Consider the following 27,707-nt stretch of genomic DNA (forward strand, 5'->3'; position numbering starts at 1 on the left):
CAGGCGGTGTCCGTGGGCCTGTTTGCCAGTCCCTGAGCTGGGAACCAGCTCCCCCAGGGCCAGCCCGGACCCGTAGAGGGTCTGCACAGGCTCGGCTCATGAGTACATTCCCTGCCCCAGCTCCCGACGAGCCTTCCAAGGTTCTGGCTGCTTCCCCAGCCCTCGGGCCCCTCTGCCCTCCTGCCTCCCCACGCAGCCCTTCTTCCTGCTCAGCATTTTCTGGCACTCCGTGGGTGTTGGGCACAGACCCATGGCTGTCTCAGCATATGTAGAAAGCCCATGATGTGTCCACTTGAGTGTGAAGCGCTGGCATCCGCAGAACAGAGGAAACGGACATCTGTTTGAGATGCGCCCAACACGACAGGGGCACACACCGGCCCCCAGACCCTTTCCCCTCCCTCAGACCTCAGTCTCCCCAGACTTTTCTGCTGTGATGTCACCAGTGACTGGGTCAGTGGAAGGGTCCGGATGCACAGCTCCAACCCCTGCCTGGAGATGGTGAACTCCCCAATGTGACAACTTGGGAGCTCAAAGTGTTGTCAGTAGGAGGACAAGGTCCCTCAATTCCCCACTCATGGCCCAGAGAGGTTGCGAAAACCCAAAGTCACACGACAAATCAGAGGTAGAAACAACAAGACCCCGCCCACCTGGGTTTTAACATGAAGCCCCAAATGAGTCAAGAGCCCTCCGAGGTCTGGGGAAAGAGCGATGCAGCTTTTCCTTGCTGAGGATCACTGTGAGCCAGGGCCTTTGCACACATCATCTTCATGGCCCTCCGCAATGACCCGTGAGCTGGTCCTATCATCATCCCGTTCTACAGATGAGGACACTGAGGCCGGAAGAGGGAGTGTGGGTTGAACCCGGCAGCCTCGCTCTGAGAACCAGAGGCTGGGTGATTTGATGTAGCAGGTGCTCTCATCAGCATTCCCTGCAGTTGTGGGGACCTTGTTTTCAGTGGCCAGTGGAGAGAGTCTCAAGGCTCCTTGCCCCTCATGGACCAACCCGCATCTCAGGGCCAGAGCCGGTCCTCCAAGAGCTCTCTGCTTCCAAGGGTGTGGTTATCACGAGACCACAAAGGCATTTCACCGAAGGGAGAAGCTCTTGTTCTGCAGATGGAAATGTTAATGCTGGAATTCTGTTGCCCTGGGAGACGGGGTTCTCTCAGAAACTGTTTGGGACCAGACTGGAAGCCAATGGGTGAGGCTTGGAATGTCCACCTGGGAGACGGGCAGGCAGGGCTGGAGGGCTAGGCAATGGCTTTGGGGGGGGTGGTGAGGCAGGCAGCAAGAGGAAAGGAGGCTGCAGGGCCCACCTGGCATCACTGATGCCCCTTGCCTCTGCAGGGAGCGGGCTCGGCCAGGCCAGGTTAGCACAGGCAGGATATCAGAGAGGGCTGGCACCACAGCCTCCCCTACAGATGAGGAACACAAGCCCAGTGGGGTCATCCAGAGAGGGCTCTGGGACTAGAACCCAGGTCTCCTAGCCCCCAGGTCAGTGATAATGTCACTCTCCATTGAGAGGCAGTGGCGTGGTGTGGGGGATGGCTGGGAGGCTCGGGGCACTGCGTAAAACCCGGTGCCTGGGGTGGCCGCAGGTCTGGAGGTTCAGGTCTTTCCAGCCACAGTCTTAGAGCCACATTTCTTCTAGGGCATGTTGGGCTTGGGACTTCTCAGCTGGCCTCCTCCTCATTCGCACGTGCATTCCTTCCCCAGTATTGACTGGATGCCTGCGCTGGGCCGAGCACTCAGAAGACACTGGGGAACACGGCCAGGGCCACGACAGACAGGCATGGTCCCTGCAGCCCTTACATCCCCGTGATCCAGAGAGATGTCAAGGGATGACTCCAGGAATGATAGATGGAGGTATTAATTAACATAAATAATAAATAGGTACAAATTCATACTCAAAACGGTTGTGAGTAAGTATCGAGTGCTATAAATCAGGGCGTGTATGAGGAAGCTGTTTTGATGTGCATGTGTCCAGTATCGAGCTTGGGGACGGGAGGACAAAGGATGTGTGTTTCGGGGGGGGGGGGAGTGGTGCATGTGAGTGAGCATGTCAGAGGTTAGAGTGTGTGAGTGAATATGTGTGTGTGTAGTCTGAGTTTGTGTGTCTCTGTGTGTGAGGGTATATGTGACAGTTGTGTGTAACTACGTGTGGGGTATGTCCAAAAGTAAGCGTATGTGTCCACGAGTGAGTGTGAGGGTGTATGCACGTGTGTCCATGTGGATGTGTGTATGAGGAGTGTGATGGTGTGAGTGACCGTAAGTGGTGTGGGTGTAGATGAGTGTGGGTGTATGACAGTGTGTGCGTTGTGTGGGAGTCTATGTGAGAGTGTGTGTGAGTGGATAAGGATGTGTCTGAGTGTGTTCTAGCTCTGTGAATGTATGTCTGTATGAGCGTGTGGGGGCGTGTGTGATGGTGTGTGTCCGTGAAGGTGTATACGAGCGTGTGTGTCTGTGGGTGAGTGTGAGTGGGTGTCCACGTGGAGGTGTGGATGTGTGTGTGTGGTGGTGAGTGCAGGTGAGCAAGTTTGTGGGCGTCAGTGGGTGTGATATATGAGTGTGTGTATGTGAGAGTGTGCATGTCTGTGTCTGTGCATACAGGTGTGTTGGGTGTTATTTCTGGGAGAGGGGTGTGTCTTTAAGCTGCCGGTGGGATGGAGACTCCGATGGCCAGATGGAGGTCACCAAGGGAGGGTGAGGGGCTGCTTCTGCCAGCCTGGCTCACAAGGGCGGTCCCTACCTGGGACCCCTTCACCTCGTGCCGGCCACTCTCCCTGCCCCCCCATGCCAGATTCCCCATCGGAGCCTGCAGAGCTACAGTTCTGAATGTGAAACGCCTTTCCTTCCCCACAGGGCCTCTTTTTTTTTTTCTTTCTTTGATGAGGAAGATTGGCCCTGAGCTAACATCTGTGCCCAGCTTCCTCTATTTTGCATGTGGGACGCTGCCACAGCATGGCTTGATGAGTGGTGCGTAGGGCCGGCCCCGGATCTCAACCTGTGAACCCTGGGCTGCCAAAGCGGAGCGCGCGAACTTAACCACTATGCCACAGGGCCAGTCCCCCCAGAGGGCCTCTCGAACGCACAGCTGTCCCCGCAGACGAGGAGCCGAGCGTCAGCAGCGCCCCAAGGTCAGGCGGCAGGAGCTGGAGTGTGCACGGATCCGGCCCGCGCACCTGGCGCCGCCCTGCGCGCCGCGCCCCACCGGGCGCCGTCCGGGTGAGGGTCCGCGTGCGGAGGATGCTGCTCTGGCCGGGCCCTCGCGCCCCGCCGCCCGGGAGGGACGGGGCCGGCGTCGCAGGCGGGTGCGGCCCGGGATCGGGCGCGGCACTGGGAGTTCTCCAAGGTGCTAAAATAAACCCGGCGAAGGATCAGGTTTCCCGACCGAAATAACCCAGGAGCGGCCTGAGAAATGTGAACCGAGAAAGCGATCCGGGGCGAGAGCGCCGCGGTGGGAGGCGGTGATGAAAAATGCTGTTCACACGGCTCCTTCCCACTCCTGGCAGGGGACCCCGCCGCTGCCCCTCCCTCTGCCCCTCCCTCCGCCCCCCTCCAGCTGTGCGTCTCCCCAGCCGCTGCCCCAGAGTGGAGCTTCTCACCCGCTCCCCTCCCCTCCCTTCTGGGGTCATTACCCCAAATAACCGGCCTCCTCTTGGCCATGGGTCTTTGGTGGCCAGGTTTGTGGTAGATTAGAGCCCAGGCTCCCGAATCATGTATTCATTCAATGACTATTTATTGAGTGCCTCCTATGTGTCAGGCACTGCCCAGGCACCTGGTCCCGTAAGCGAACAAATACACAACGGTCCCTGCCCCGTGGGCTGACACTCTGCTAGGAGGACACAGGCGTAAACACACTCACAGAACACACGAGTGTGTGGTGTGCTAGAAAGGATGCAGGCCAAGGAAAAAGGAAAAGAGCAGAAGAGGGAAGGGGTATTGGGGTGATGTTGAGTCCCGGGGTGCCCTGCTGGTTCCCTTGGCAGCCCGGATAGAATCCCTTCACCTGGGCTTTGGTGTTCTCATGTGTGCATAGACTGAAAGCTTGTCTATGAAGTTGCTGTGACAGGCAAACAAGGAGACACAGGGACATGCACTTGGCCCCGAGTCTGGCGCAGAACAAGTGTTGAGTACAGGTTAGTGATAAATATGCTTATTAATACTGATAGTCATTCTATCTTAAACATTTAAAGAGAACAAATAACAAGTGTCTACATGTACAAACTGCTCGAGGTCCCACGAAGCTACCAGGAAAGCTCTCCTGCTCTCAGGTAAGAGGGAGGCCATGTACCCAAGTGGTTAGGGGCAAGGGCTTTCGGCTGAGACCTGAGTCTGAATTCTGGTCTGCCTTTTAGCAGCCATGGGCCCCAGCAAGTCACTTCACTCCCCACCCCGCCCCTCCTTCAGTGATGGACAGTGCTAGAACAGGAAGGGTATGTGGACCAAGGGCCAGGTGGGGCAATGGTTCAGGGGAGGCCAAGTGGTCTGTAGGCATGGGCCACCTCAGAGTCATCTTCACCCTTCCCACTGGTCCTTGCATGACGCCTGATACACAGGCCTCAAGAAGTGTTCCATGAGTGAGCAAGTGAACGAGTGAGTGACACGTGAGGCCAAGCAGGCAGGGAACAGAGAAGGTGTGGGGCACATAGCCAGGAAGACAGCCCACAGGCTCAGAGTTACAGGGACCAGCTGGTCCACGTCCCAACTCTGGCCCTGACCAGCTGTGTGGCCTCACAGGTGATGTCACACTCTGGGCCTGCTCTTCCTCATCTCCTAACATGAGAAAAGGGTGGTTGGACTTGCCCTGAGGTATCTTTGATCCTGTCATGCTCTCCCAGGTCTGAGCACTGCAGTAGGTGGCCCAGGTTGGCCCATCAGATCTCATGGCGATGCATCCGAGCACACTGTTTTATTTGGCACTTGCCCCTTTAACCACTTATTTATATCCTGCTTTAGTGCACAGCAGTGTATGTATAAGGATGGCCATGCCAGAATAGTTTTGAATAGTCATAAAATGGAAACAGTCTACTTGTCCAGCAATAGGGGATGGCTTACGTAACGTATTCCCCATCCACATGACAAAATGCCAAGCAACCATCGAAAAATGATGGGTTGTCATGGAAACATGGCCAGTTTCTATTAAGTGAAAAGGATAGGTTATTTTTTTAAAGGGTGTACAATATGATATTTTTAAATGCATATTTGTGTATTTATATGATATAGATAGATATGGTTTGTTTAATATGTATTCTTTCTGATTATTAAAGTAATACTTGATTGTTGTAAAATATTTCAATAATTGGAAATGAGACAAATGAGCATCCCTTTATAACCTAACCACCCTCGGGTTAACAGTGGTGGTCTCTGGGCAGTAGGATTATACGTATATCATCTGTATTTATTGAATTTATTGCAGTAAGCATGTAACACTTTGATAGTAAGAAAAAAATAAAGCTATTGGTAAAATGATATTGCTTTATAAACTAGGTCTTTATTTCATGGGTGTGTATCCTATCCCCCAGCTAGACTACAGGAAGAGATCAATGAAAGCATTGATTCGATGAATGAATGCATTCTAAGACTCTTGAGAAGGGGGAGAATGCATTCTAAGACTATTGAGAAGGACCTGTGGTAGGTGCTCATAAAGGGATGGGGCTTGCTTCTCAGCTGCCTGAGAATGTGAACAGGGTCACCTCACCTTACAGAGGGAGGAACAGGTCTCAGTCTGAGTAAGCTCTTCACACCAGCCTCTCACCAGCGCTCTGGGGGCAAACAGAGGTCAGAGGACTGGCAGGACTTGCCTGCAGTCACTCAGCTAGAGGTGGCTGAGCCAGGGTTGAACCTAGGGCAGTCCAACTCCAGAGCCCACTCTTAACCACTCCTGGGCCAGAGCCCAATCCGACTCCATGGCCTTCCCCAGAGTGGAGCCCACTGTGGCTCTCAGAGCCTGCTGGCAGCTCTGGCCAGACTAAAGTGCTGACACAGGCCTCTGGGTATTAATAGCCCCTATCTGGGCTGGGCTCCTGTGCCCCTCCTGAGGTCAGCTCGGGTCATGGGCCCCACCAAGGGAGAGTGGGGTGAGTGCCCTGGTGGAGAGCCGAGTGAGCAAGTCCAGGTCCCTGTGATCCAAGGGATCTGAGTCCAGAGGCCCTCATGTCCCACCCCAGAGACTGCTTTGGAGTCAGACCTCCCCTCTTTTGGGCCTCCTGGTTGGAGGCCTTCACGGCTCTGAGCCTCAGCTCCCTCATCTGGGGGTGATATCGTGAGTTCACAGGAAGGTTGGTTATATGGAGTCAATGAGCTAAAGCACGTAGAGAGCTCAGTATGCTGCCCGCTGTCTGTGCATTCTGTGCACATCTCATGCATATCTGTCCAGGGTCCAGGATGAAGTAGTACAAGTTGTCATGGCTACCCTCAAGAGGGCGGGACGTGACAGTCTGGGACATCCTCCTCTGTGGCTGGGTGGTCTGAATGGAATTCTCTGGAAGAGGAATACTGGGGGGTCTGCAAGGAAACTGGACTGAGGGCTCCTGGAGTCTGGCTTCACCTCAGCCAGGTATGGGGTGGGGGTCAACCACAAGGGTGGGTCTTTCTGAAGGGGGTACTCAGAAGGGAAAGAGGACTGTGCCTCGTTTGTTAAACAGGATCAATTCCTAACCCATAGGGTTGAAGGCTCACTATGTGGCAGGGACCCTGCTCAGCATCTTACAAACATCATCTCGTTGACCTCACCACAGCCCTTGGAAGGTGGACACTATTCTTCCCATGTTACAGGTGGAAAAACCAAGGCCAAGAGAGGCCAAGTGACTTGCTCAAGGCCCCACAGCTAGTTGGTGGTGGAACCCCAGGTCATCCCCCCTCTGTCTGACTCTGGAGCCCATGGGCTGGTCCCCTGTGGACAGAGAACCACCCCCTCCCCACCCCAGGCAGCTTCCTGACCTCGGGGGGCTCTGGACCTGGTACCCGGGAGGGTGTGGAGTGGGCCTGGGGCTTCACGGGCGGGCTCCACGATTGGAAGGGAAGTTTGCGGCCTCCAGCCTCCATCCCAGCTGGGCAGACAGACCTCGGCTGCCCTGAATGGTGAGACCAGGGCGTTCACTCCTCAGTCTTCTGGTCGCCCTAAACCAGTGACTTCATCCTCAAGCCTGGGCCAGTCAGCCCTAGAAGCACTGGAGACTTTGGGTTCCTGCAGTGGCCCACGTGGGAGCAGGGAGGCCAGACTAAAACCCCAAATCCTCTCCTGGGCCCTCTTGGTCTGCCCTTTCTGGGTTGGCAGCCTCTCTTGCTGCCTTTGCCCCATGCACCAGCCACACGGGCCTCCCAGCCTTCACGTGGGGAAGGCTCTCCCCTGCCTGGGCCTGCCACCTGTTCCTCCTTCCTGGGGGAAGCCCTCCACAACTCCCAGGGCAGACCCACAGCCCTGGGTCTGCGATCCTACCACACGTCCACACACTTGCAATCATTTACGTGTGTCATTCGTTTACTCCCCACTGAACTGTGAGTGTCCCAGGGACAGGGGTGGAGTCACATTCTCTGCAGTATTCCAGGCACCTAGCCCGGTGCCAGGCGCGGGGTCACTATTTATGGGTCGCCTGAAGCTGCTGTAGTGCTCCTGTCCTTCGCAAAACTCCGGGCAGTGGAGGCAACCTCCCAGGGGCAGATCCATAACCAACCGATTAATTACTCCTCCATCTTCTAGAAATCAAATCGTACAAATTGCCGTGTGATTGGACTGTGGTGCACTGATGCCAAATTCAGGACTGATTGAAAAAAAAAGAAAAAACCAGCCTGCCAGCTAAATGAGATGCTACCACAGACGGGAGGGGCTGGGCCTGGCCCCAGGGGACCCAAGATGATGCTTTCAGTGACGTCATTCACTCTATCTGGTGCCTGGAGAGGCCTTTGGCCTGGGCTCTGCTGTCCAGTCCATGGGACCAGGTCCAAGCTGCCCAGGCCAGTGGGGCAGGCAGGCCTGGCTTACAGGGGTCTGGACTGCTCCAAGGAGGCTGGTAAAAGCCGGAGTCAGTCAGGGGCCCACGTCTGGGCCTCTGGCCCAGGGCAGCAGCAGGACTACATTTCCCAGAGTCCCCCAAAGCCCGGGGAGTGAGCCATTGGAAGATTTAAATAGCCCAGGCCGGAGGCAGCCAGGCCGCAGCTGTGGACTCGTCCGCCTCCCCGGTGGCTCCATTGGCGCTGGCCCGCATTGGGGGGATCGATTGGCTGCCCAGCTGGCACTGACGTCCCCTTGGAGCCTGGTGGCAGCTGGAGGTAAACAGCCATGTGCAATCTTCCACTCTATATTTAACAGCTGCCGCGGAGAAGGCAGGGAGGCAGGGAGCAGTGGCGGCTCCAGGGGCAGCTCGTCTTCGGGGAGAAGGCCTCGCAGCCGGGTGGGCACCGGCCCTCGCACTGTGAGCGTCGCCATGCCAGCCTCCCAGAGCCGGGCCCGGGCCCGGGACCGCAACAACGTCCTCAACCGGGCCGAGTTCCTGTCCCTGAACCAGCTCCCCAAGGGGGCTCCAGAGCCCCGCAGCTCGGGCAGGAAGGCATCGGGCCCCTCGGTGCAGCCCCCACCCCCTGGGGACGGGGCCCGCGAGCGGCGCCAGTCGCAGCAGCTGCCGGAAGAGGACTGCATGCAGCTGAACCCCTCCTTCAAGGGCATCGCCTTCAACTCCCTGCTAGCCATTGACATCTGCATGTCCAAGCGGCTGGGGGTGTGCGCCGGCCGGGCCGCGTCCTGGGCCAGCGCCCGCTCCATGGTCAAGCTCATTGGCATCACAGGCCATGGGATCCCCTGGATCGGGGGCACAATTCTCTGCCTGGTGAAGAGCAGCACGCTGGCTGGCCAGGAGGTGCTCATGAACCTGCTTCTGGGTGAGTGTGCCCACTGCCCGCCACCCACCCGCCAGGCCCCGGGGAGGGGGCTGCCCCGCCCTGGTGAGGACCAGTGGGGCCCTCAGAAACTGACTGGAATGATCTAATGAGGTTAGGCAGGAAGGGTGTCCCAGAAATAGGCAAGCCTCTGACTTGGGGGAGAGAGAACCAGGAATGCACAGACAAGGGCACCCTGCAAATTGGGGGCCTCAAGAATGGGGATACCCAGTGGGAACCTCTGAGGAAGGGCCCCACTCTTGGCAAAGTGCACCACTGCCCCAGAGGCAGCTTGAAGGAAGGGCTGGGGGCTGAAGGCTGGCCTGGAGGGAGACGGTCAGGGGTCTGGTGGGGGTCCTGGAGCGGGGCATTTCACCGTGTAACTCCCGCCCCACAGGCTGGGGTCCTTGAGTTCCTTGCCACCTGCAGGAAGTCCTTGTGAGCTGCCCCCATGCCCTCCTGCTCAGTTCAGGGACCCTGCAAACTGCCCAGGATTCTCCCACAGGGCCTGGGGGTACAATCTGGGGCTCCCACCCACTGGTGGCCTCCTGGAGTCCTTCCCTGCTGCTTCCCTAGGTGAGCCGCTGGAGGAGAGGGCCCAGAGAGCTGGTCCTTTGGTTTGTTTTTCCCAAGTCTTTGCCACCAGCCTCTTTCAGTTTAGCACTGCCCTGTGCCAGATGCCACATGGGACCCATGTGGAAGGCAGGCCCCCCATCCCCCCAGTCCCCGTCCGGCCCACCCTCTGGGCACCTCCAGATCCCCTAGGTGCTCGGGGACCCTCTGCTTCCACCCTCCATGCTGGGCCCATGTTGATCCCCTCGCCCTTCCCAGGATGGCCACCATTTGGGGCGCAGGTGGGCGGGGGTCTCAGGCAAAGCAAACACTGACAAGGGTCCTAGTTCCAAAAGGACTGTGGGTGGGACCGCTGAGAACTGTGGTCCCAGAGAAGTTCCAATAACACGTATCTCCAGGCTCTGGTCTCAGGGAGACTGGGGCTGGACGCTCTGCCGGTGGGACGTGGGGAGGAGGAAATGGCCAGACGCTTCACGCAGGAGATGGCTGGTCTGGCACCATCAACATGCTCTTGTTCTTACGACTAAATTATTTACATCACATCACTTTATCCCAAATAAAATTTATCCCAAATAAACAGTCCCACGTGACTGGTGTGGTTATCATTCCCACTTTACAGATTAGGAAACTGAGGCTCCTGTAAATAAAGCCACCCGGCCCTGGCTTCAGAGCTGGAGATTGTACCAGGTCTGCCTGACATCCACACCTGTGCTTTTTCCAGGTGCTGGGCCATGGGCTTGGGAGGGGGGACAGAGCAAGGTGACTGAGGCGCCTGAGGGGGGCTACTGAGGGCAGAGCCTGCCCTGTTATTCGCGGTTTCCCAGGTGCCAGCTGCAGCCTCATAGACGGCTGCTCAAGAAAACCGTGTTGGAGGTTAGGTTGCCTGATGTCAGAGGACAGGGCAGGAGAACGTACTCAGCCTCCCTCTCGTCCTGCCTCCTAGGCCCCGTCTGCACGTCCCTCCCCATATGATGGAGGTGGTGAGGCTGTGTTCGTAATTTGTTCAGTATCTACTATGCGACCGGTTTTGCATAAACCACACCATCACTTCCAATTGTCACCAGGAGGGAGAAACTGCTATCCTTCCCCATTGAAAGAGGAGGAAACTGAGGCACAGGCAGATGACTTACCGCCATCACGCAGCCAGTCAATGATGGGGCCAGGATTAGAATGCGGAGCAACTCTAGCTTGTTGAGATGAGGTTTCTGGCTCATTCCTGCTGTGGGCACAAAGGTGTTTGCTCCATGGGACGAGGAACAAGATTCGAGATGCCTCCCTCCTTGAATGAGAATGAGAGCCGTTTTAAGTTTTTAAAAACATCATTTATTGAGCTTCATTACGTACCAAATACTATGCCATGAACATCCCATATTTCATGATTTTAAAATCTTTTTAATGACCTTATAAGGTTAATATTAGTACACCCATTTTACAGACGAGTTAACTGAGGCTCAGAGGGACTTGCCCACCCCACACAGCTGTAAGTGGAAGGTCAAGGAACCAAATCCAAGTCCTCTGGCTGCAAACCCCTCACCTTCCGCTCACCGTAGGTCTGCAGATCGGGTGTACCGCCCACTCCACAGAGAGACCACAAAAAGATAAGGGCCTGGCACAAACCAGCCACTTGACACGGGCTGCTCAGAGCAGGCAGGGTGGACTGTGGGCCTGGGTCACCTTGTGCGGATGTCACCCCAGCCCTCCAGCTTGGTGGGAGAAAACTGCAGCAAGTAGTCAAGGCTGGCTCTGATCCCACAGCTCTGGCCGGACCCACTAGGAGGGGCTGCTGACACCATTCTCCGCCCGGGAAAGACAGACCATCCGCTGAGCACAAACTGCAGGGTTCTGTCTGTCCTTTAGTCTTGGGGGGCCTGGGGGTCTTGCAACCCTAGAGTACTGTGTGGTCGACTGGGCTTTGTCCTGGCTCTGACACTTATCGCTCTGTGAACTTGGTCAAGTCAGTTCCCATCTCTGAGCCTGAGTTTCCTGACATGCACGTGGGGCTTCAGGGTGTGGTGGGGACTGCAGGGGAGCTGGGGAAGCACTTGGCACAGTGGGTGGTATGTGGACGTGCCCAGTGGGTGGCGGATGCCATGTAGTGGGAACTGCAGGGCCCAGGAGTGTGAGGGAGCCCTGCCCAGTCCTGCCCGCCCACCCCGAGCACCAGGGCACCCGGCGATTCCTGGGTGCAGTGTGTGGGCTGGGAGCAGAGGCCTCCACCTGTGCAGTTGGGACCTGGGCTCCCCTCTGCCCCAAAGGGGCAAACTCAGGAGCCCCGGGAAACGGGAGCTCCAGCGCCCAGGCCTGGGAAGAGTCCCAGCTGGGCCAGGAGGAAGTTCTCTGCACTGCTCCCTGCGTCCCCTCCCCAAGGACATGCTGCCCAGACTCTGGAAACCTCGAAGCCAGAAGGGGTCTAGGCAGCTGGCAAAACTTGGGCTGCAGAGTCGGCCAGACCTGGGGGCAGCCCCAGCCCTGCTGTGGGAACTCAGGCAAGTGACTTTGCGTCTCTGAGCCCCATTGTCCTCATCTGTCAAATGAGTTGCTGGGATGCTTCACTGAAAAATTACACACACAGCACTTGGCACATACTCACACCAGTTAGTGCTGGTGGAGCCATGATTGTCACCATCATAGCCATCACCGTTATCAAAAGATGTCCCAGGTGTAGCCTCCCTCCAGGTCCCCTCCAAGCTCCTGTGATGTGACCTGATCCCCTCCTCTGTCCCTTCCTGCAGCACCGAGCTTAATGATCCCAAATGGAGCCAGGTGACAGGTGACCCAGGCTCATCTCGGTTCACCAAGCCCGTCCTGGTTTCCTCAGGGGCCTGTCCTTGGTGGAAATGGCCTCCATGTCTTGTTGCCATAATCGTTAAAAGCATCTTTATTGAGATTTTCTTGATTATGAAAACTATACTTTCTTTTTCTATTTCATTTTTTATTGCGGTAAAATATACATAACATGAAACTTACTACTTTAACCATTTTTAAGTGCACAGTTCACTAGCACTAAGTACGTTCACATTGTTGTGCAACCATCACCACCATCCATCTCCAGAACTTTTCCATCTTCCCAAGCTGAAACTCTTCACCTGTTAAACAGTGACTCCCCATTCTCCTCTACCTCTGGTAACCTCAGTTCTCCTTTCTGTCTCTATGAATTTGACTACTCTAGGAACCTCATATAAGTGGAATCATCCAGTATTTGTCCTTCTGTGTCTGGCTTATTTCACATAGCGTAATGTCCTCAAGGTTCATCCATATTGTAGCAGGTGTCAGAATTTCCTTCTTTTTTAAGGCTGAATAGTATTCCATGGTGTGGATAGACCACATTTTGTCTATCCACCATCCATCAATGGACACTTGGGTTGCTTCCACCTTTTGGCTTTTATGAATAATGCTGCTATGAACATGGACGTACAAATATCTGTTTGCTTTCACTTCTTCTGGATATATACCCAGCAGTGGAACTAGTGGATCAAATGGTAATTTTACGTTTAATTTTTTGAGGAACCACCATACTGTTTTCCACAGCAGCTGCCCCATTTTACATCCCTACCAGCAGGGAACAAGGGTTCCAATTTCTCCACATCCTCGCCAACACCTGTTATTTTCTGGGTTTTTGATACTAGCCATTCTAATGGGTGCGAAAGTCATATCTCGTTGTGGTTCTGATTTGCATTTCCCTAATGGTCAGTGACGTTGAACACCTTTTCATCAATTCTTATGGTGAAGAAAATCTCAAACATTACAAGGCTGGATGATGGGAAAAGCTAGCGTCTCCCTTCGACCCCTTCCCCAGGAATGACCTCTGTTGTGGTTTGGGTCACAGGCCTCCGGATTTTTCTCTGTGCACAAACTGCCACATCACGTGTTTCTAAAACGACCTGCTGCGGGGTTTTGCCCAGCGCGGCCTGGTTCTCATGGCCGTAGTGGGCCTGCTGGGCCGTGCGCCTCCATTGGAATCCTGGTCTCGGCCCCCCTGTCCCTTCACATCAAGCGTGAGGGGTTCAGACACCAGAACCCACCACCTCAGTCTTGCAGCAACCCCACCCTCACCCCCTGACCAGCTCGCTTCCCCTCCCCCCGCACTGCCCCCACCCCCCACCTGGCACCAACCCTCCGTATAATCTATTCTGTCAGCTCTCCACCCCGTCCACTGGCTCCTGCTCCCGGGGACAGCCTACGTGACAGTCCCTCCATGAGGCTGGTATAGCCTGTCCCTAATTGATGGATATTTAGGCTGATCCCAACATTCACTGTCAGAAACCCTCCTGCTGGAGAGGCCAGCTCCGCAGAGGTAGAACATTCCTCCCATTTCTCCTGCCCTTCCCCCAGCTTCATTTCTTATCATCTCAGTGGGGCTGAGCACTACAGTCGGTCCCTCCAAGGGGCTCTTGGCTGCGCCCCCTGACCCAGTCAGGGCCCCCCCATGCACTATCATGTCAGTTGCCCTTGCAGCTAATACAAGAAAAGAAAGAGCGAGGCGTGCAGCTGGGCAAGGTCCTGGTCTGCATTGTCCCTGCTTCAGACCCACTCCCAGCGGAGCCTGGCGCTCAGCTGAGTGATCACAGGGTGCCCCCGGACTTCTATGCCCATGATCTTGAGTTCCTTGTACCCTGACAGTCTTCAGAGACAGATAGAGCTGGCTTTAGTATCGAGATTCTTCAGGGGAGAAAATGGAAATCTGCTACGTTACCGAACTCGCTTAGAATCACTCAGGCCAGGGGAGATAGGGACCGAGCAAGACCCTCGTGTCAGTCCCCCGAGTGCTGAGAGCCTGGGCAGCAGCTCTGGCTGGAGGCAGGGGCTGCCCTGGTCAGGAGAGATGCCAGGTGTGTGCACATGTGCGCGTGCGTGCGTGCACGCGCGCGCGCACACACACACACTGCTCACGCCAGTAGAGCAGAGGTCCCAGTGCCAAAAGATGGAGTGTTCCTGCCTCCCCTCGGGCTTTCCTTCAACCCAACCTCTCTGCTCGCTGCCCCCCTCCCCATGGGCTGTGTCCTTCCGGACCTGTGCTCTGGTTTTTAAAATAAATTTTTGTGTGTGCGCGCTAAAATACAAATAACATACAATTGACCATTTCAACCATTTTTGAATGTTAAAATTCAGTGGCATTAAGTATGTTCACACTGTTGTGTAACCATCACCACCATGCATTTCCAGAACTTCTTCATCTTCCCAAACCTGAAACTCTCTCCCCATGAAGCAGTAACTCCCCATTCGCTTCTTTCACTTAGCATCATGTCTTCAGGGGCCATCCACCCCTCAGCCCCTGGTAACCACTATTCCACTTTCTGCCCCCGTGAATTTCCCTATTCTAGGAACCTCATAACAGTGGAGTCATGCAATATTTGTCCTTTTGTAAAAATAGCATTTTAAAAATGTGCAAAAGTAATGCATGTTCGTCGTTCAGAAAAAATTTTAAATGCAGAATTATAGAAAGACAATAAAAGTCACCCTCATCCTCCCACCCAGCAAGAAGCACTGTTAGCATTTAGTGTGGTGCCTTCGGATTTTTTCTCTGCATATAAACACATTTACATCTTATTTTACGAAAATGGCATCCTGCTGTAAATCCTGTTTGGTAAGTGGCCTTTTCCACTTAACAAACCTCGTAACTCTCCTTCAGCGGCTATAAATACACACCTGCTTTGTCATTCGCGGTGGCCCCGGAGTGCGCCATTGTCTAGACTTGGCCACAATTTGTCCCCTCCCGTCTCCTGCTCAAGGGCACTGGGTTGGTACGTGTTTTTCAGCATCATGAAGAATGCTGCAGTGGACAGCCTTGACCATGAATCATGGTGCACGGCCCTAATGATTTCCCAAGGAGATACTCCTACCAATGCAAGAGCTGAGTCAAGGGAGACATGTAAAAACTCGGAGTCTGAAGGCAGATGCCCTTCAGAAAGTGTAGGCCGGTTGACACTGCCCCACAGCGCCGGCGGGCTGGTTCCCCACCTACCAGAGAAGTCGGGATGAGGGGTTAGAGGCAGGGTTGACCCCTAGGCTGGAAGGAAGAGCTGGGACCCCTTCTCCCAGCCCCAGGCAGGGAGAGACACTGCCCACAAACCTGTCCCCCCAGCAGCCGACAGGAGCCCCGTGCTGAGCCCACCGCCGCCCCCTTCCCCACCGCCATCTCAGCCCAATTCCCCTGCTGCTCAGGGGGTCCTACAAAAAGTAGCCCAAGCTTGAAAGGGGTCGTGAGAGGTCATCCCAGCCACCCCTCTGCCTCTGGGCAGCCCCCACGCCCACACACAGCAACAAAGAGACAGGCGGCCTCGGGAGGAGCTGATTCCGCGTCCCCCAGAGAGCGGCTCTTTTCTAAGAAAGCTCTGCTTCCTGCCTCACCCTGGTGACCCCTCCTCTCCCGCTCCAGCACTCTGGTTCCTTGGCCATTACCGGACCCCAGGGTCTCTGGGTTGGGGGAGGAGAGACAGCACCCTCTGAGGACGGGGAGCCCCCCAGGACAGCAGGGCTTCGGGAATAATTGTGCTTCCTGCGTGGGGGGCTCAGGCATCTCAGACCCCAGCTCAGTGAGTGGGGCTGAGGGTAGAGATTGTCGGGGGGAAGGACATGAGAGGCGGTGGGGCCAAGCCCCGCCTCCTGGGCGCCATTGATGGAGCACTTGCTGCACAGGCCCTCAGAGTAGCCTCCAGAATGATCCCCTTTTATCAACGAGGGGAGGGAGGCTCGCGGGCATGGACATGCCAAGGTCATGCAATTTTCAAGCAGCCGACCTTGAAGCCGGTCTCTGATTCCGGAGCCCGGGTGGGAGCCGCCGCCCTAGTTGATTGCCATGAGTCGGGGCGGGGGGAGGTTAGGTGACCTACCCCGCTCACACTGCAAGTCAGGGGGCACGCAGCTTCGGTCACTCTCCTGACCCTGACCCCTGAGCTTCCTGGCCGGCGGACCTTCCCCATGGGGACCCCCTTGCCTCGCTCGAGTCCAGGAAGGAATGTAGGTCAGGGAACTCACAGGGCCATGTGAGCGGAATTCACGGAGCCTTGAGTGATGGCGCCATTTGCTTCTATTTCTGGGCCCCAGATAATTCGCTGATGGTGTCAGAATCACAGTCACACCCAGGGCTGTGGGGGGTGCTGGAGGAGGGGAGAGCTGCCTGAAGGGGCCGCAGGAGGGGGCGTGGTACGGGGAGGCCTGGAGGAGGCCATTGGCTCTGTTGGACAGCCGGCCTGCATTTGAGCACGTGGTCCCACTGCCTCTCCTACTCTAACCCTCAGCACTGGACAGACAGACAAACCGCTGCAGCGTGATGAGGGGATGAGAGCAGGGGCCCATCACACCTGTAAAGAATCTGTCTGTGTAACCATTGCCTACTGCCAGTCCCCCCCTCGGCCGGATGGCAGCCTGCCAGCCTGGTTCCCCAGCCCCAGGCCTGGCCCACACCTGACATACTCAAGAACCAGCGATGCTCAGGAACTGGAGGTCAAATGAATGAGTGAACCAGGCACAGATGGGCCGGGCCAGCTGGACAGCCAGGCTAGCTGATGGTCCCCAAGGGGCACGGGGCAGAGGCAGTCTCCACCTCATCACGGCCTCAAGAGGCAGAACCAGCCAGAAATAGCAGCAGATTCCCAAAGGCCCAGACTCGAGGTTTTCAAATCATGGGACACGGGCAGCCTCAGAGGCCTCCCTGGGGAGCAGGAGGGGGTCCCCCACTCCCCCAGCTTCACCACAGGGCTGCCCCTTCCATCTGCTTCATACACTGAGTCTTTGTGTGGGCTTTCACTGAGAGAAAGACGTTTTGCTGCTAAAAAATTTGAAAGGTGTTCTTGGCCTGTGGATCCTGATGGTCCCTAAGGAGAGCTGGGGCATCGGGGGAGGTCAAGGCACAAGCCCTCCTTGCCTTCAGCCACAACATCAGAGGGATCCCGAGCCCGGTGCACCCACTGGGCAGCCTAGAGAGGTGCCGATGCTGCCCCTCCCTCCCGCCTTTCTCCTTGAACCCAGCAGCTCTCGCTGGGCTCCTACACGAGGGCTTACACTCGGCCGGGCAGGCAGATTTAACCAGCAATAACTTGCCAGGTTGCTGAGCCCTGATTTTTGGCTGAGAAACTTGGTCACCAATTGCACAGATGACCCACATCTCAGTGTCATGTTTCCATCTACCTTGGGCAGTCCTGGTCCTCATTAACCCACCAGACCCCGGCAGCCCTCCTGGCACCCAGACCCTGGCCGGCCACCACCCACCAGCACCTAAGAGGCCCTGGCCCCCAACTTTCTGACTTCCCTTCAGGCGGTGGAGGTCTCAGAACCTGGAGCAGGTAATTTTGACTCTGAAACCTCAGAGAAGGAAACCCTGTCACCAACACACCTGCTCGATGCCGCCCAGCCCGCAGGGTCTGAGAGCTGTAAATTGCTTACCTGGGTCAGGCCAGACTGCGGCTCAGGAGTCGTAACAGCAGCTGTGCCCTCGACCACCACATGCCAGGCTGTGCTAAAGCTTCACAGGCGTGAATTAGCTCCTTTCGTCCTGCGACCACCCCTCTTACAGGTGAGCAGACCGAGGCTCTGACAAGTGGAGGGACTTGTTCTTAATCAGCAGAGCATCTGGGACTTGAGCCCCATCTGTGGCTCTGAAACCTGCACGTTTAACCCTGCCCCGTAAGCTGCCCCCTCCCCAGGAGGAGAGAACCTGTCACCTGGGTGAGGGAGGGGCCTCAGCCTGGCCTCCTGCCTCAGCTGCTCGGTTAAGCCAAAAGTCCCAAGAGTCAGATGCGGCTGCCTCCCACCAGCTCTCATCTGCCCTGGAGATCTGGCAGTCCCCGTGCCCTCTCTCCCGCTGGGACTGTGACTTCCCGCAGGCTCCGAATGGCTACCAGGCTGGGCCTGGCCTCCTTGGGGGTCGGCAGCCTGCGGGCCCCACACCTCCCCTGCCAGCTGCCTCCTGGGAGGCCTGGGCTCCCGGGAACAAGTTGCCATGGAAATGCCTGTGGGGTGTATAGGACAAGGTTCCCTCTTTCCCTCCCTCAGGCTCCTTTCTCAGCTGGGCAGCTTCTCCATCCACCGCTTCCTGCTTCTGCCCCTCTCCCTTGCTGGCCAGGCACGTCCTAGGTGGACAGACGTCAGCCAGCCCGTGGCTACTGAGAGGGGAGGCCCAGGAGAGGCCAGGGATTCAAATCCCAAACCAAGAGCCCAGACTGCACGCAGCAACCCCACAGAGGGCAGAAAAGGAGGAAGGCCGAGGAGTTCTGCACTAACCGGGGAGCGCAGTGTTATTGGGGAGCAATCTGAATGTCCAGAGCCGTGACTGTTAAATAGACACTCCAGGTGCCTCATACCCTACAGCTGGCGGGAGGTGGGGGGCGTGTGACGAGGCAAGACTTTCAAAAGCAGGTTACAGAACAGCATGTGTAGAGCATGTTACAGCTTTTATTAAGTCTACGCTCTATAGATGGATAGAAGTTTCTGGAACGGTGGCTACCTCTGGGTGGCAGGATTTCAGGTGATTTAAAATCCCACTTTTGTTTTCCATTTTGTAAATTTTCTGCAGTGAGCATCTACGGTGTCATTTTTTTCCAAAGTCTTTTTGTTTGTTCATTTCTGAGCAAGAGGGGCTGCAGGCCAACAGTTTTGACGTCGCAGCAGAGCTCCTAGGAGAGCTCCCGGCTCGGGGCTGCACTGAACTGTCACTTGGTAATAACTCTCCACCCGTGTGCCCTTCCGATGTGCCAGGCACAGGGGGACCAACTCATCCCGGGGTGCTGGAACGTCCCTGTTCTAGTACTGAAGGTCTTGTGTCTTGGAAACCCCTCTGTCCCAGGGGGTCAGACCTGGGATGGTTGGTCACCCTGGAGGCACCGTGCCGGGTCCCCTCCAGGAGGTAGGTGTCCATGACCTCGTCTCACAGGTGAGGGAAGAGGTGACTTGTCCAAGGCCACATAGCCGGCAGGCTCCAGGGCTGGGACGGAACCCAGGTCTCTGACTGTGATGCTCATGAGCTCTGTCAGTGCACCGCAATGCTGGTTTTCCCTTTGCTGTCACTTGAAGAAGGGCTTACAGGTACCGTGACCTCAGGTGTGTCTCTGTGGGCCTTTCTAAGGGTGAGCAGGGTTTGCCAGGAGCCCCCACATTGGCTGTCTGGGTGCCACTGTGATCAGCTGGGGGAAACTGGGGCCTCGGTGTCGTGCCTTCATCTAACGGCACAGAGAGGCAGAGCAGCCCTTCCAAGGCCACACAGCAGGGTATGGTGGAGGCAGGACGGACAGAGGTCTCCCTCATGCTCCCCAAATGGGGATAGAGCCCTCCCCTCTGGCTCTGCGCCCAGGCCAGTGACTCTACTAACACTTGGAGACTGCCGCTCTGTCTGGCCCTGGGATAAACCTATGAACAGAAGAGACTTGGCCCTGGTCTCCGCGAAGAAATGGTGTGGGGAAGGGGGAGGGAGCTGACGCCGAACTTCTCTCCAGCCAGCCGATCCCTTAGTTGCAGCTGCGAAAGTGCATGAGGAGAAATGTGGGGTTTTGGGAACGCACTGTTCAGGGCCTGGCCTGCCTGGAGGTCAGGGAAGGCCTCCCTGAGGAGGTGACGTTTAGGCTGAGGCCTGAAGGATGAGGGAGAATAAGTCAGCAGGGAGGGAAAGAGGGGAACGTTACAGAAAGAAGGAGCAGCAGGTGTGCAGTCTCCAAGCTCCAAGGCTCCATCTTGTCCTCTGAAAGATGAGGACGAGATGGTGCAGCTGCCGCGGAAAACAGTTGGTGGTTCCTCAAAAACTTACACCTTGAGTTAGCCTATGATGCAGCAACTCCGCTCTTGGGTGTGTACCCACAAGCACTGAAAGCCCGGCCTCAGCAAACACTCGCACATGCGTGTTGACAGCAGCAGCATTCACAACAGCCAAAAGGTAGAAACAACCCAAATGCCCGTCAACGGGTGACGGATAAACAAATGGTGGTAGGTCCACACCGTGGAATATTATTCAGCCATACAAAGGAATGACGCACTGACACACACTACAACAAGATGGACCTCAAAAACATGATGCTAAGTGCAAGAAGCCAGACACACAGCCACACGCTGTGTGACTCCATTCACATAGAATGTCCAGAAGAGGCAGGTCCAAAGAGACAGAAAAGAGATTGGTGGTGGCCAGGGGCTGGGGGGAGAGGGAGGACAGGGAGTGATTGCTTACTGGGTACGGGGTTTCCTTTTGGGGTGATGAAAATATTCTGGAACTAGATAGAGGTGGTGGTTGCACAACTTTGCGAGTATGCTAAGTACTACTGAACTGTACACTCAAAAACGGTTCATTGTATGTTATGTGAATGTCACCTCAAACAAAATGGGGTTGGTGACATCCTGCTCTCAGGCCTGGTGGGGGATCAGTGAGGTCCTTTGAGAAAGATCGCCAGCCCAGGGCCCTGCTTGTCAGGACTGAGATCCTCCAAGGTGCCCGTAGTGGCCCATGATACCCCTGATCGCCCACTCTCTCCCTCAGTGCCTTTACTGAACGCCTCCCAGCCGTGGGCAGATTGGGTCCCGGCCCTCACGGAGCGCACGCTGCAGTGGGGGAGAGAGGAGAGAGATGCCCAAGAGAATGTGTGATGTGGCAGGTGGTGAGCAAGGCTGCAAAGGAAAAGAAAGCAGGGAGAGGGGGATAGACGGCGACGGGTTTTTGTGAACAGGTGGGCAGGAAGGCTTCTCTGCCGAGGGAGTGAGGGCGTGTGCATATCCCAGGGAAGGACAAGTAGAGGGAACAGCATGTGCAAAGGCCCTGAGCTGGAAATGTGCGTGAAGTCAGTGTGGCTGGAGTGAAGAAAGGGAGAGGCGGGCAGATGAGGTGGCAGGCACACTGACAGCCTCGGGGCCCTCTCTCCCGCCCACAGCCCTGCTCCTGGACATCATGACGGTGGCCGGCGTGCAGAAGCTCATCAAGCGACGTGGCCCGTTCGAGACGAGCCCCGGCCTCCTGGACTACCTCACCATGGACGTCTATGCCTTCCCCGCCGGGCACGCCAGCCGCGCGGCCATGGTGTCCAAGTTCTTCCTCAGCCACCTGGTGCTGGCGGTGCCCCTGCGCATCCTGCTGGTGCTCTGGGCCTTCTGCGTGGGCCTGTCGCGCGTCATGATCGGCCGCCACCACATCACCGACGTCGTCTCAGGCTTCATCATCGGCTACTTCCAGTTCCGCCTGGTGGAGCTGGTCTGGATGTCCTCCAACACCTGCCAGATGCTCATCTCCGCCTGGTGAGCCGCCGGCCCGTGCTCGGGAGGAGGCCGGCCGGCGGAGGGGTGAGCAGGGCGGCCGGCTCATCCTCCCCATCCTGTTGGAGGCTGGTGGCCTCGGGCGGGCCCACTCTGTGACTGGCATGTCTGGTAGCACTGGGTGCCCCCACCTCTTTGCTCGGACTCCGAGTCTCCCTGGGCAGGCCGGGGCCCAGCCGTGGGGACAGCCCTGCTTAGCTTCTGCTCTGGAGACAACAGGCGAGAACCAAGACGGCGGGGAGGGGCCAAGCCTGTCTTGTCCTTCCGTCGTCATGACTGTCGAGTTCCTGGCTGTGCCCACCATGCTACAGCACGATGCTTGGCCAAATACCCCCACCCACTGCCAACAGAGGTGCCATTGCCATTAACCGTCATCACTGGCTTAGGGCAGCACCTTCCGAAGGGTGCCCTACTGGACGCTAGCCTGAAGATGCTTTAGGAAGAAAAAGGGCTTTGGGGTCAAATAAATTTGGGAAATGCTGCATACTCTGCCCCCATATTGGACCTTCACGAGGGCTGTTATTGTCAGAAACGCTCTGACAAGCCCTGCAGAAAAGCTTCCTGTTGAACCTTGTTTAACCCATGTTTCCTAAACTGATTTGACCACAGAACCCTTTTCTTGTGGAACAGCCATGAACCCCTAAGGAACCACCTTGTCCTCAAGCGCGTGCTGGGAGATGCTGCCCAGGAGCTGAAGGGCCTGAGGCATGAGCTGGCCTTTCCCAGCGCCGGGCCCTGAGCCTGGGGAGACCAGGTGTCCGTGCTGTCACCTGCAGAAAGCCCACGGGCATGGGCATCAGTGCCGCTTTGGCCCCCAGGGGCCGGACTCCGTGTGACCTAATAGGTCGTTTCCAAGTCAACCGTTATGGATGTGCATTTCCTGTGACAATACAGATGATATGCGAACGGACCCTGTCCTGCGTGGTTTTATCCTTGTGGGATGCGAGTTTCCAGCAGGAGAGTCTCTGTTAACGTGGGGGCTGATTTCTTCAGCCCCAGACGGGCCGTGGTGGCAGGTGGTCGGGGGCAACGGGCTCCCAGGCTGTCCCAGGCTGCTCAGTCCTCCCCTGAGGTCACTGTCAGGGGCCCCTCCACCCCCCAGACCCCGCGCTGGCCGCTCTGCCCAGGGCCTGGGCCGTGAACAGTTGAAGCCCCACTGAGATCTCCCCTGGGGGCCAAGACGCTCTCTCACTCCAGTCTCAGGATGCTCGTTCACTCGCTGCTGACCTGGTCCCTGCCCCCGAGGAGTGGACAAGTGACCAGGCAGACACAGTCGAGCCTGAGGGGATCTTCAATGAGGGACGTATGGGGACGGCAGCCCAGCGATGGGGTGCCAGGGCAGGGTCCTGGGGAAGGGGAGACGGAGGAAATAGGTGGAGTGAGCCAGGAAGGAGGGGAAGAGTGTTCTGGGCAGAGGGAATGGACGGGCAAGGGCCGGGAGGTGAAAGGGGCTGTGCAGGACGCTCCAAGTGGCTGCACCCAGAGTGTGGGGTGGAGGTGAATACAGGTCAGGGTGAGGCTGAGGCTGAGGCTGAGGGTTCCCTGAGCTAGTGCTTCATGTGTGGGCTCATCAACACCTCCCAACAATCCTGTCACGTGGGGTGATCAACATGCCCATTGTATAGATGAGAAAACTGAGGCCCTGACGGGGGACGTGACTTGCCCAAGGTTTCCCAGCCAGGAGGCAGCACAGCAGGGTGAGAATGGGTCTCTCTCTTGTAGCCCGTGGCCCATAGTCCCCCTACCTCAGCCTCCTGCATGGGGCTTTGCACGGCCCATAGGAGGGGAGACGGGGATGAGCTGGACATTGCTGCCGACGGTACATTAGTCTCCCACAATGAAGAACCACAACCCAGTGGCTGAAAACAACAGAAATTTATTCTCTCACAGTTCCGGAGGTTAGTCCACAGTCAAGGTGTCAGCAGGGCCACGCTGCCTCTGAGACTCAGGGTGGAATCCTTCCTGCCTCTTCCAGCTCCTGGAGGTGGCCAGCGTCCGGGGCTTCTCCTGGCTGCCGCTGCATCACTGCAGTCTCTGCCTCTGTCGTCACGGGGCCTTCTCCCTGTGTCTGGGTCTGCCTCCTCTTCTTATAAGGACAGCAGGCACATTGGATCAGGGCCCACCCTACTCCAGTATGACCTCATCTTAACTTACATTTTAGTCACATCTGCAAAGACCTTATTTCCAAATAAGGTCACATTCGTACGTACTGGGAGTTAGGATTTCGACATAGCTTTCTGGGGACACGATTCAACCCGTAACACACAGGATCCTTTGGGGGAGGAAAACAACTTCCTCTGGGATAGGGCAGGGATACAGCACATTCCTGTCCGAGGGGCCCAGCGGCCGCTGATGAAGGGCGTCGGGCCTCCTGGGCACAGAGCTTCTGCAGGTCCAGCCCTCGGGCCTGACCACCTTTCCCTCCTGCTGCGGAGATCCCACATCCTCAATGGGCAGGGTTCCCCCAGGGCCAATGCCTCTGCACACAGGCCCCAAGCCCCGTCGCCCACTCTCCCAAGGCTCTGGGCTTACCTCTCCAGGCTCCTGCACCCAGCTCTGCGGGGGGGGGCAGGAGATCTGCACCTCGTCTTTGCCCTGAAGGAGCTCTGGGGTGCTGAACCCCGCCAGCCACCACGACTAAAACCCCCAACTTCCAATCTTGAAAGTTGGCTGGTTCCAGAGTCTTTAAAATACATTCTGCACATTCCCACAGATGCTCCCGGGTGGCGCGTTTATGAGATGCTGAGCAGAAGGGGTGAAGGTGTCTTCCTTCTCTCCTCGCCCCCGCCCTCCGGAATCTGTCACCCACTGCAAATCCGGCTCCAGCTTTGGGCTGGGGACTGGCTGCTGCCCTCTGAGGCCCACATCCCCAGCAGGACTCGGGTCCTCAGGGGCTCTGCCTCTGTGGTGGGGGGCGGGTGGTGGTCTCTGCAGTCTTGAGGATGAGGAGGGGGTTTCTGAAGAATGGAGGGCTCTCGGCAGACCCCCTAACCTTAGGGGGGCCGGTGGAATCCTGAGTGGTTAATGAACAGTTAAGGGGAAAGTCTCCCCAGGAAGGCAGCGGGCGTCTTGCCCGGGAGGCACAATCTGTGGGGTGTCAATAACATGGGGTGCTGGAGACCCGGGCTCAGGCCAATGACAGCACTTCTTGGCTGTGGTGACTTGCTCTTTCTGAGCCCTTGTGTCCTAATCTGTCAAATAGCGATGACAGTGGCCCCCGTGGGGTGGTGTGTGACTTAGGGGGCCCTCCATGTGGGAGCCCGGCACAGTGCCTGGCACAGGGCCCATGCTTAACACCAGCCTGGCATCTCAGGCAGACTCCTTTGCAAGGGTGGAGACTGGGAGGGAGGCAGGGAGGCTGTGACTCCTTCAGGAACCTGCCATCGCTTCACCATTCCTGGAGAGAGCCTGGGCGGGGAGGGGGCGGGCGGCGGGAGCTTGGGTGACAGCTGTGAGGGAGACAGTGTGCGTGTGTGCTACGGCGGGCATAGTTCATGCACTTTGGTGATCAAAGCCAATAACCGCTCCCATGTTTTTAAATAGTGAATTATAACAATTGGTTTCCAAATGGTAAACCTATTTTGCACACCTGGGACAAACTCCACGTGGTCAAGATACACGACTCTTCCTGAACATCACCGGGTTGGACTGGACAGAGACGTAGTGAAGGATTTCTGCGTCTACAACCAGGAGAGACGCTGGTGCTGTTTCCTGGACTCGTCATGTCTGTTCTGGTTATCAGGCTAACCCTGGCCTCTTCTGTTTTTCTGAAAGAGTTTGTACAGAATTGGTGTTATTTCTTTTTTTATCCCTCAGATCTCAGATCTCTTTTTCATTCCTAATCTCAGAAATCAGCCTCTCTAGAGCTGCCATTCACTGCACGACTTGGGGTGAGGGGAGGAGAGGGGACTTTATGGCTTCCTAAGTCCTTCAGACTCCACGCGGCCTTGGCGCAGAGAAGCCCTCTGGAAAGTGGAAAAGCAGGACACCCAGCAACCCCGAGTGAGGCTGGACTGGCGCAGTGGCGGGCACAGGGGACAGGTGGGCTTTTTTTTTTTATTTACAGAGCACCAAATCCCACTGTGCAGATGACGGCCTGCGCTGTCTGGGGTCAGCTTTGGCCAGACTGGGAGTGCACGTGGCCGGATCGTGCATGTGGCAGGAACGAGGCCCACTGGGTCCCTGCGCAGCCTCAGGAGCTCTCCCTCAGTGAGACCCCTCCTCCACCACAGCCCACACCCTCACCCCGGTCAGCCAGCCCTGGCCCCGGTGGGCTCCACTTCCCCTCCGGAGCCTGGAGCTGCTCCTGAATATGCCCAGTGCCCTCCTGCCTCCTGGTTTCTTCCTTCCCATCCCATCCACCTAGCATCACCCACCCCCAGCTGCCATGGCCAATGTGACCACTTCCCAGAACACAGAAGAACGGGAACCCAGAGACCACCTTCAAGAATCACGACCGTGGAAACTTGAAAAGGTGATTTTTTAAAGGTGTCATTTCACTCTTAGCAGGATCCGTGAAGGTCCAGGCAGCACTGACAAAAAGCAGGAACGAGCGGCTTGTCCTTGATTCTACTGTGACTGAGGGGTCTGGGGGGGTGCACAGTGGGGCTGTAGTACATTGGGAGGGATCTGTGCGGAGTCTCTTCCAGGGAGAAGCAGCCACTCCAGCCCACAGCAGCTCCTGGTGCCGTCAGGGAAAGGCAAGGCAGAGGCCTGAGGACACATGCCCTCGAGGTGGCAGGGCCCCAAAGGTGTGGGCTGCAGAGCTCCACCCACCTGGGTTTCCTTTGTAAAGGTCACTTGGCTGGAGGGCCGAGGGGGGGCGGGGGGGAGGCCAGGCTGGAGGCGTGCTGGGCAGGGTGGTGTTGAGGAAAGAGCACACAGACAGAAGTCAGGCAGACCCTGGTTCAAATTCTGGCCCGACAAGTCACTGAGCCCTTCTGAACCTCGGTCTCCCCCTCCATGAAATGGGAATAATACTCACCTTGCACGGTGTGAGGATTGGAGCACGGCCATGGAGGGCGTCCAGCTGGGCCTGGCGCACAGAAGGGTTTCGAAAGGAAGAATGAACTGCTTGGGTCACCACCCCTCCCCCCAATAAAGGACCCTATCTCTCCCCTGGGGCTCGGGGACAGGGCAGGTGTCAGTGGGGAAGGGAACCCAGAGGTGGGCACCCGCACGTCGTGGTGGGACCAGCCAGGGCTGGCCTCTGACCAGGGTTTGCCTGGACCCTAGGGGGGTGGGGGAAGGGCAGGGCAGAGCTGGGGGAGGTCTGTGCTCCCTCTCTGTGAGAGCGGCTTTTCTGGGAAACCCTCATAGAAGCGTCCAAGGCAGTAAGTACCCCTCAGGAAGGTGAGGAACCGCGGGGCTTCGGGATCCTGTGCTCTGGTCACTGTGGCTCAAGCCCCATGGGAGGGAGGGCCCTGGGGTTCATCCCCGCTCCAGGCCTGGAAAAGGGACAAAACAGCTGGATTCTGGGACGGGGGAAGAAGGGACAGAGACTTGGTTCTGGGTGGGAGGGCTGCTTTCGACCTGTGGCTCAGCACTCACCCATCCCGGAGGTGCCGGGAGGTGGCGGCGCGTGGGCAGAGGCCTGTGGCTGCCTGGCTCTGGGGCTGTTCCCTCACCTGTAAAATCGATGCAGCTACCGCCCTGCCTGGGGAAAGGCTGGGGAGCTCTGGGGGAGGGGCTGCACCTCCAAGTCCACCTTCACGAGTGAGGGAGGCTGCTGGGGGTTGGCCTCCTGGGGACAGACACTGGGGGGCAGACCCTTGGGGAAGGCCAGGGCACTGGGCCTCATGATGGTCACAACGAGGACCTGGGCAAAGGAGTAGCTCGCACATGCACACAGACTCTCACACACACACACACACACACACACACACACATTTTAAACACAGTGGAATCATACATATCGTTTTATAACCCACCCTTTCATTTCATGAGACGTCGTGGACATCTCTGCGTCGGGTGCGTGTCTCTATCGTGTTTTCATCGCTTCCCACACAGTCCGTTGCACGCGGGCTCCATTCACTCTCTTAA

The 27,707-nt window shown here is 56.9% G+C and overlaps 1 protein-coding gene across 1 annotated transcript; it reads left to right on the forward strand.

The window, feature by feature from the left end:
• Positions 1 to 8,162: 8,162 nt before the first annotated feature.
• Positions 8,163 to 22,571, forward strand: PLPP7 (phospholipid phosphatase 7 (inactive)). The gene is made up of 2 exons (XM_058524316.1): positions 8,163 to 8,873; positions 21,287 to 22,571. Exons 1-2 carry the CDS (start codon positions 8,423 to 8,425, stop codon positions 21,649 to 21,651), a joined length of 816 nt encoding a protein of 271 aa, XP_058380299.1. The 5' UTR covers positions 8,163 to 8,422; the 3' UTR covers positions 21,652 to 22,571.
• Positions 22,572 to 27,707: the final 5,136 nt, after the last annotated feature.

Source organism: Diceros bicornis, chromosome 28 (genome assembly GCF_020826845.1).
Source record: "Diceros bicornis minor isolate mBicDic1 chromosome 28, mDicBic1.mat.cur, whole genome shotgun sequence".
Lineage (NCBI taxonomy): Eukaryota > Metazoa > Chordata > Mammalia > Perissodactyla > Rhinocerotidae > Diceros > Diceros bicornis.

Bases quoted from the DNA above. Each gene is read 5' to 3' on its own strand.
- PLPP7 (XM_058524316.1), top strand. From the start codon at position 8,423: ATGCCAGCCTCCCAGAGCCGGGCCCGGGCCCGGGACCGCAACAACGTC. The intron at 8,874-21,286 runs GTGAGTGTGCCC...TCCCGCCCACAG, and splicing joins GCTCATGAACCTGCTTCTGG to CCCTGCTCCTGGACATCATG.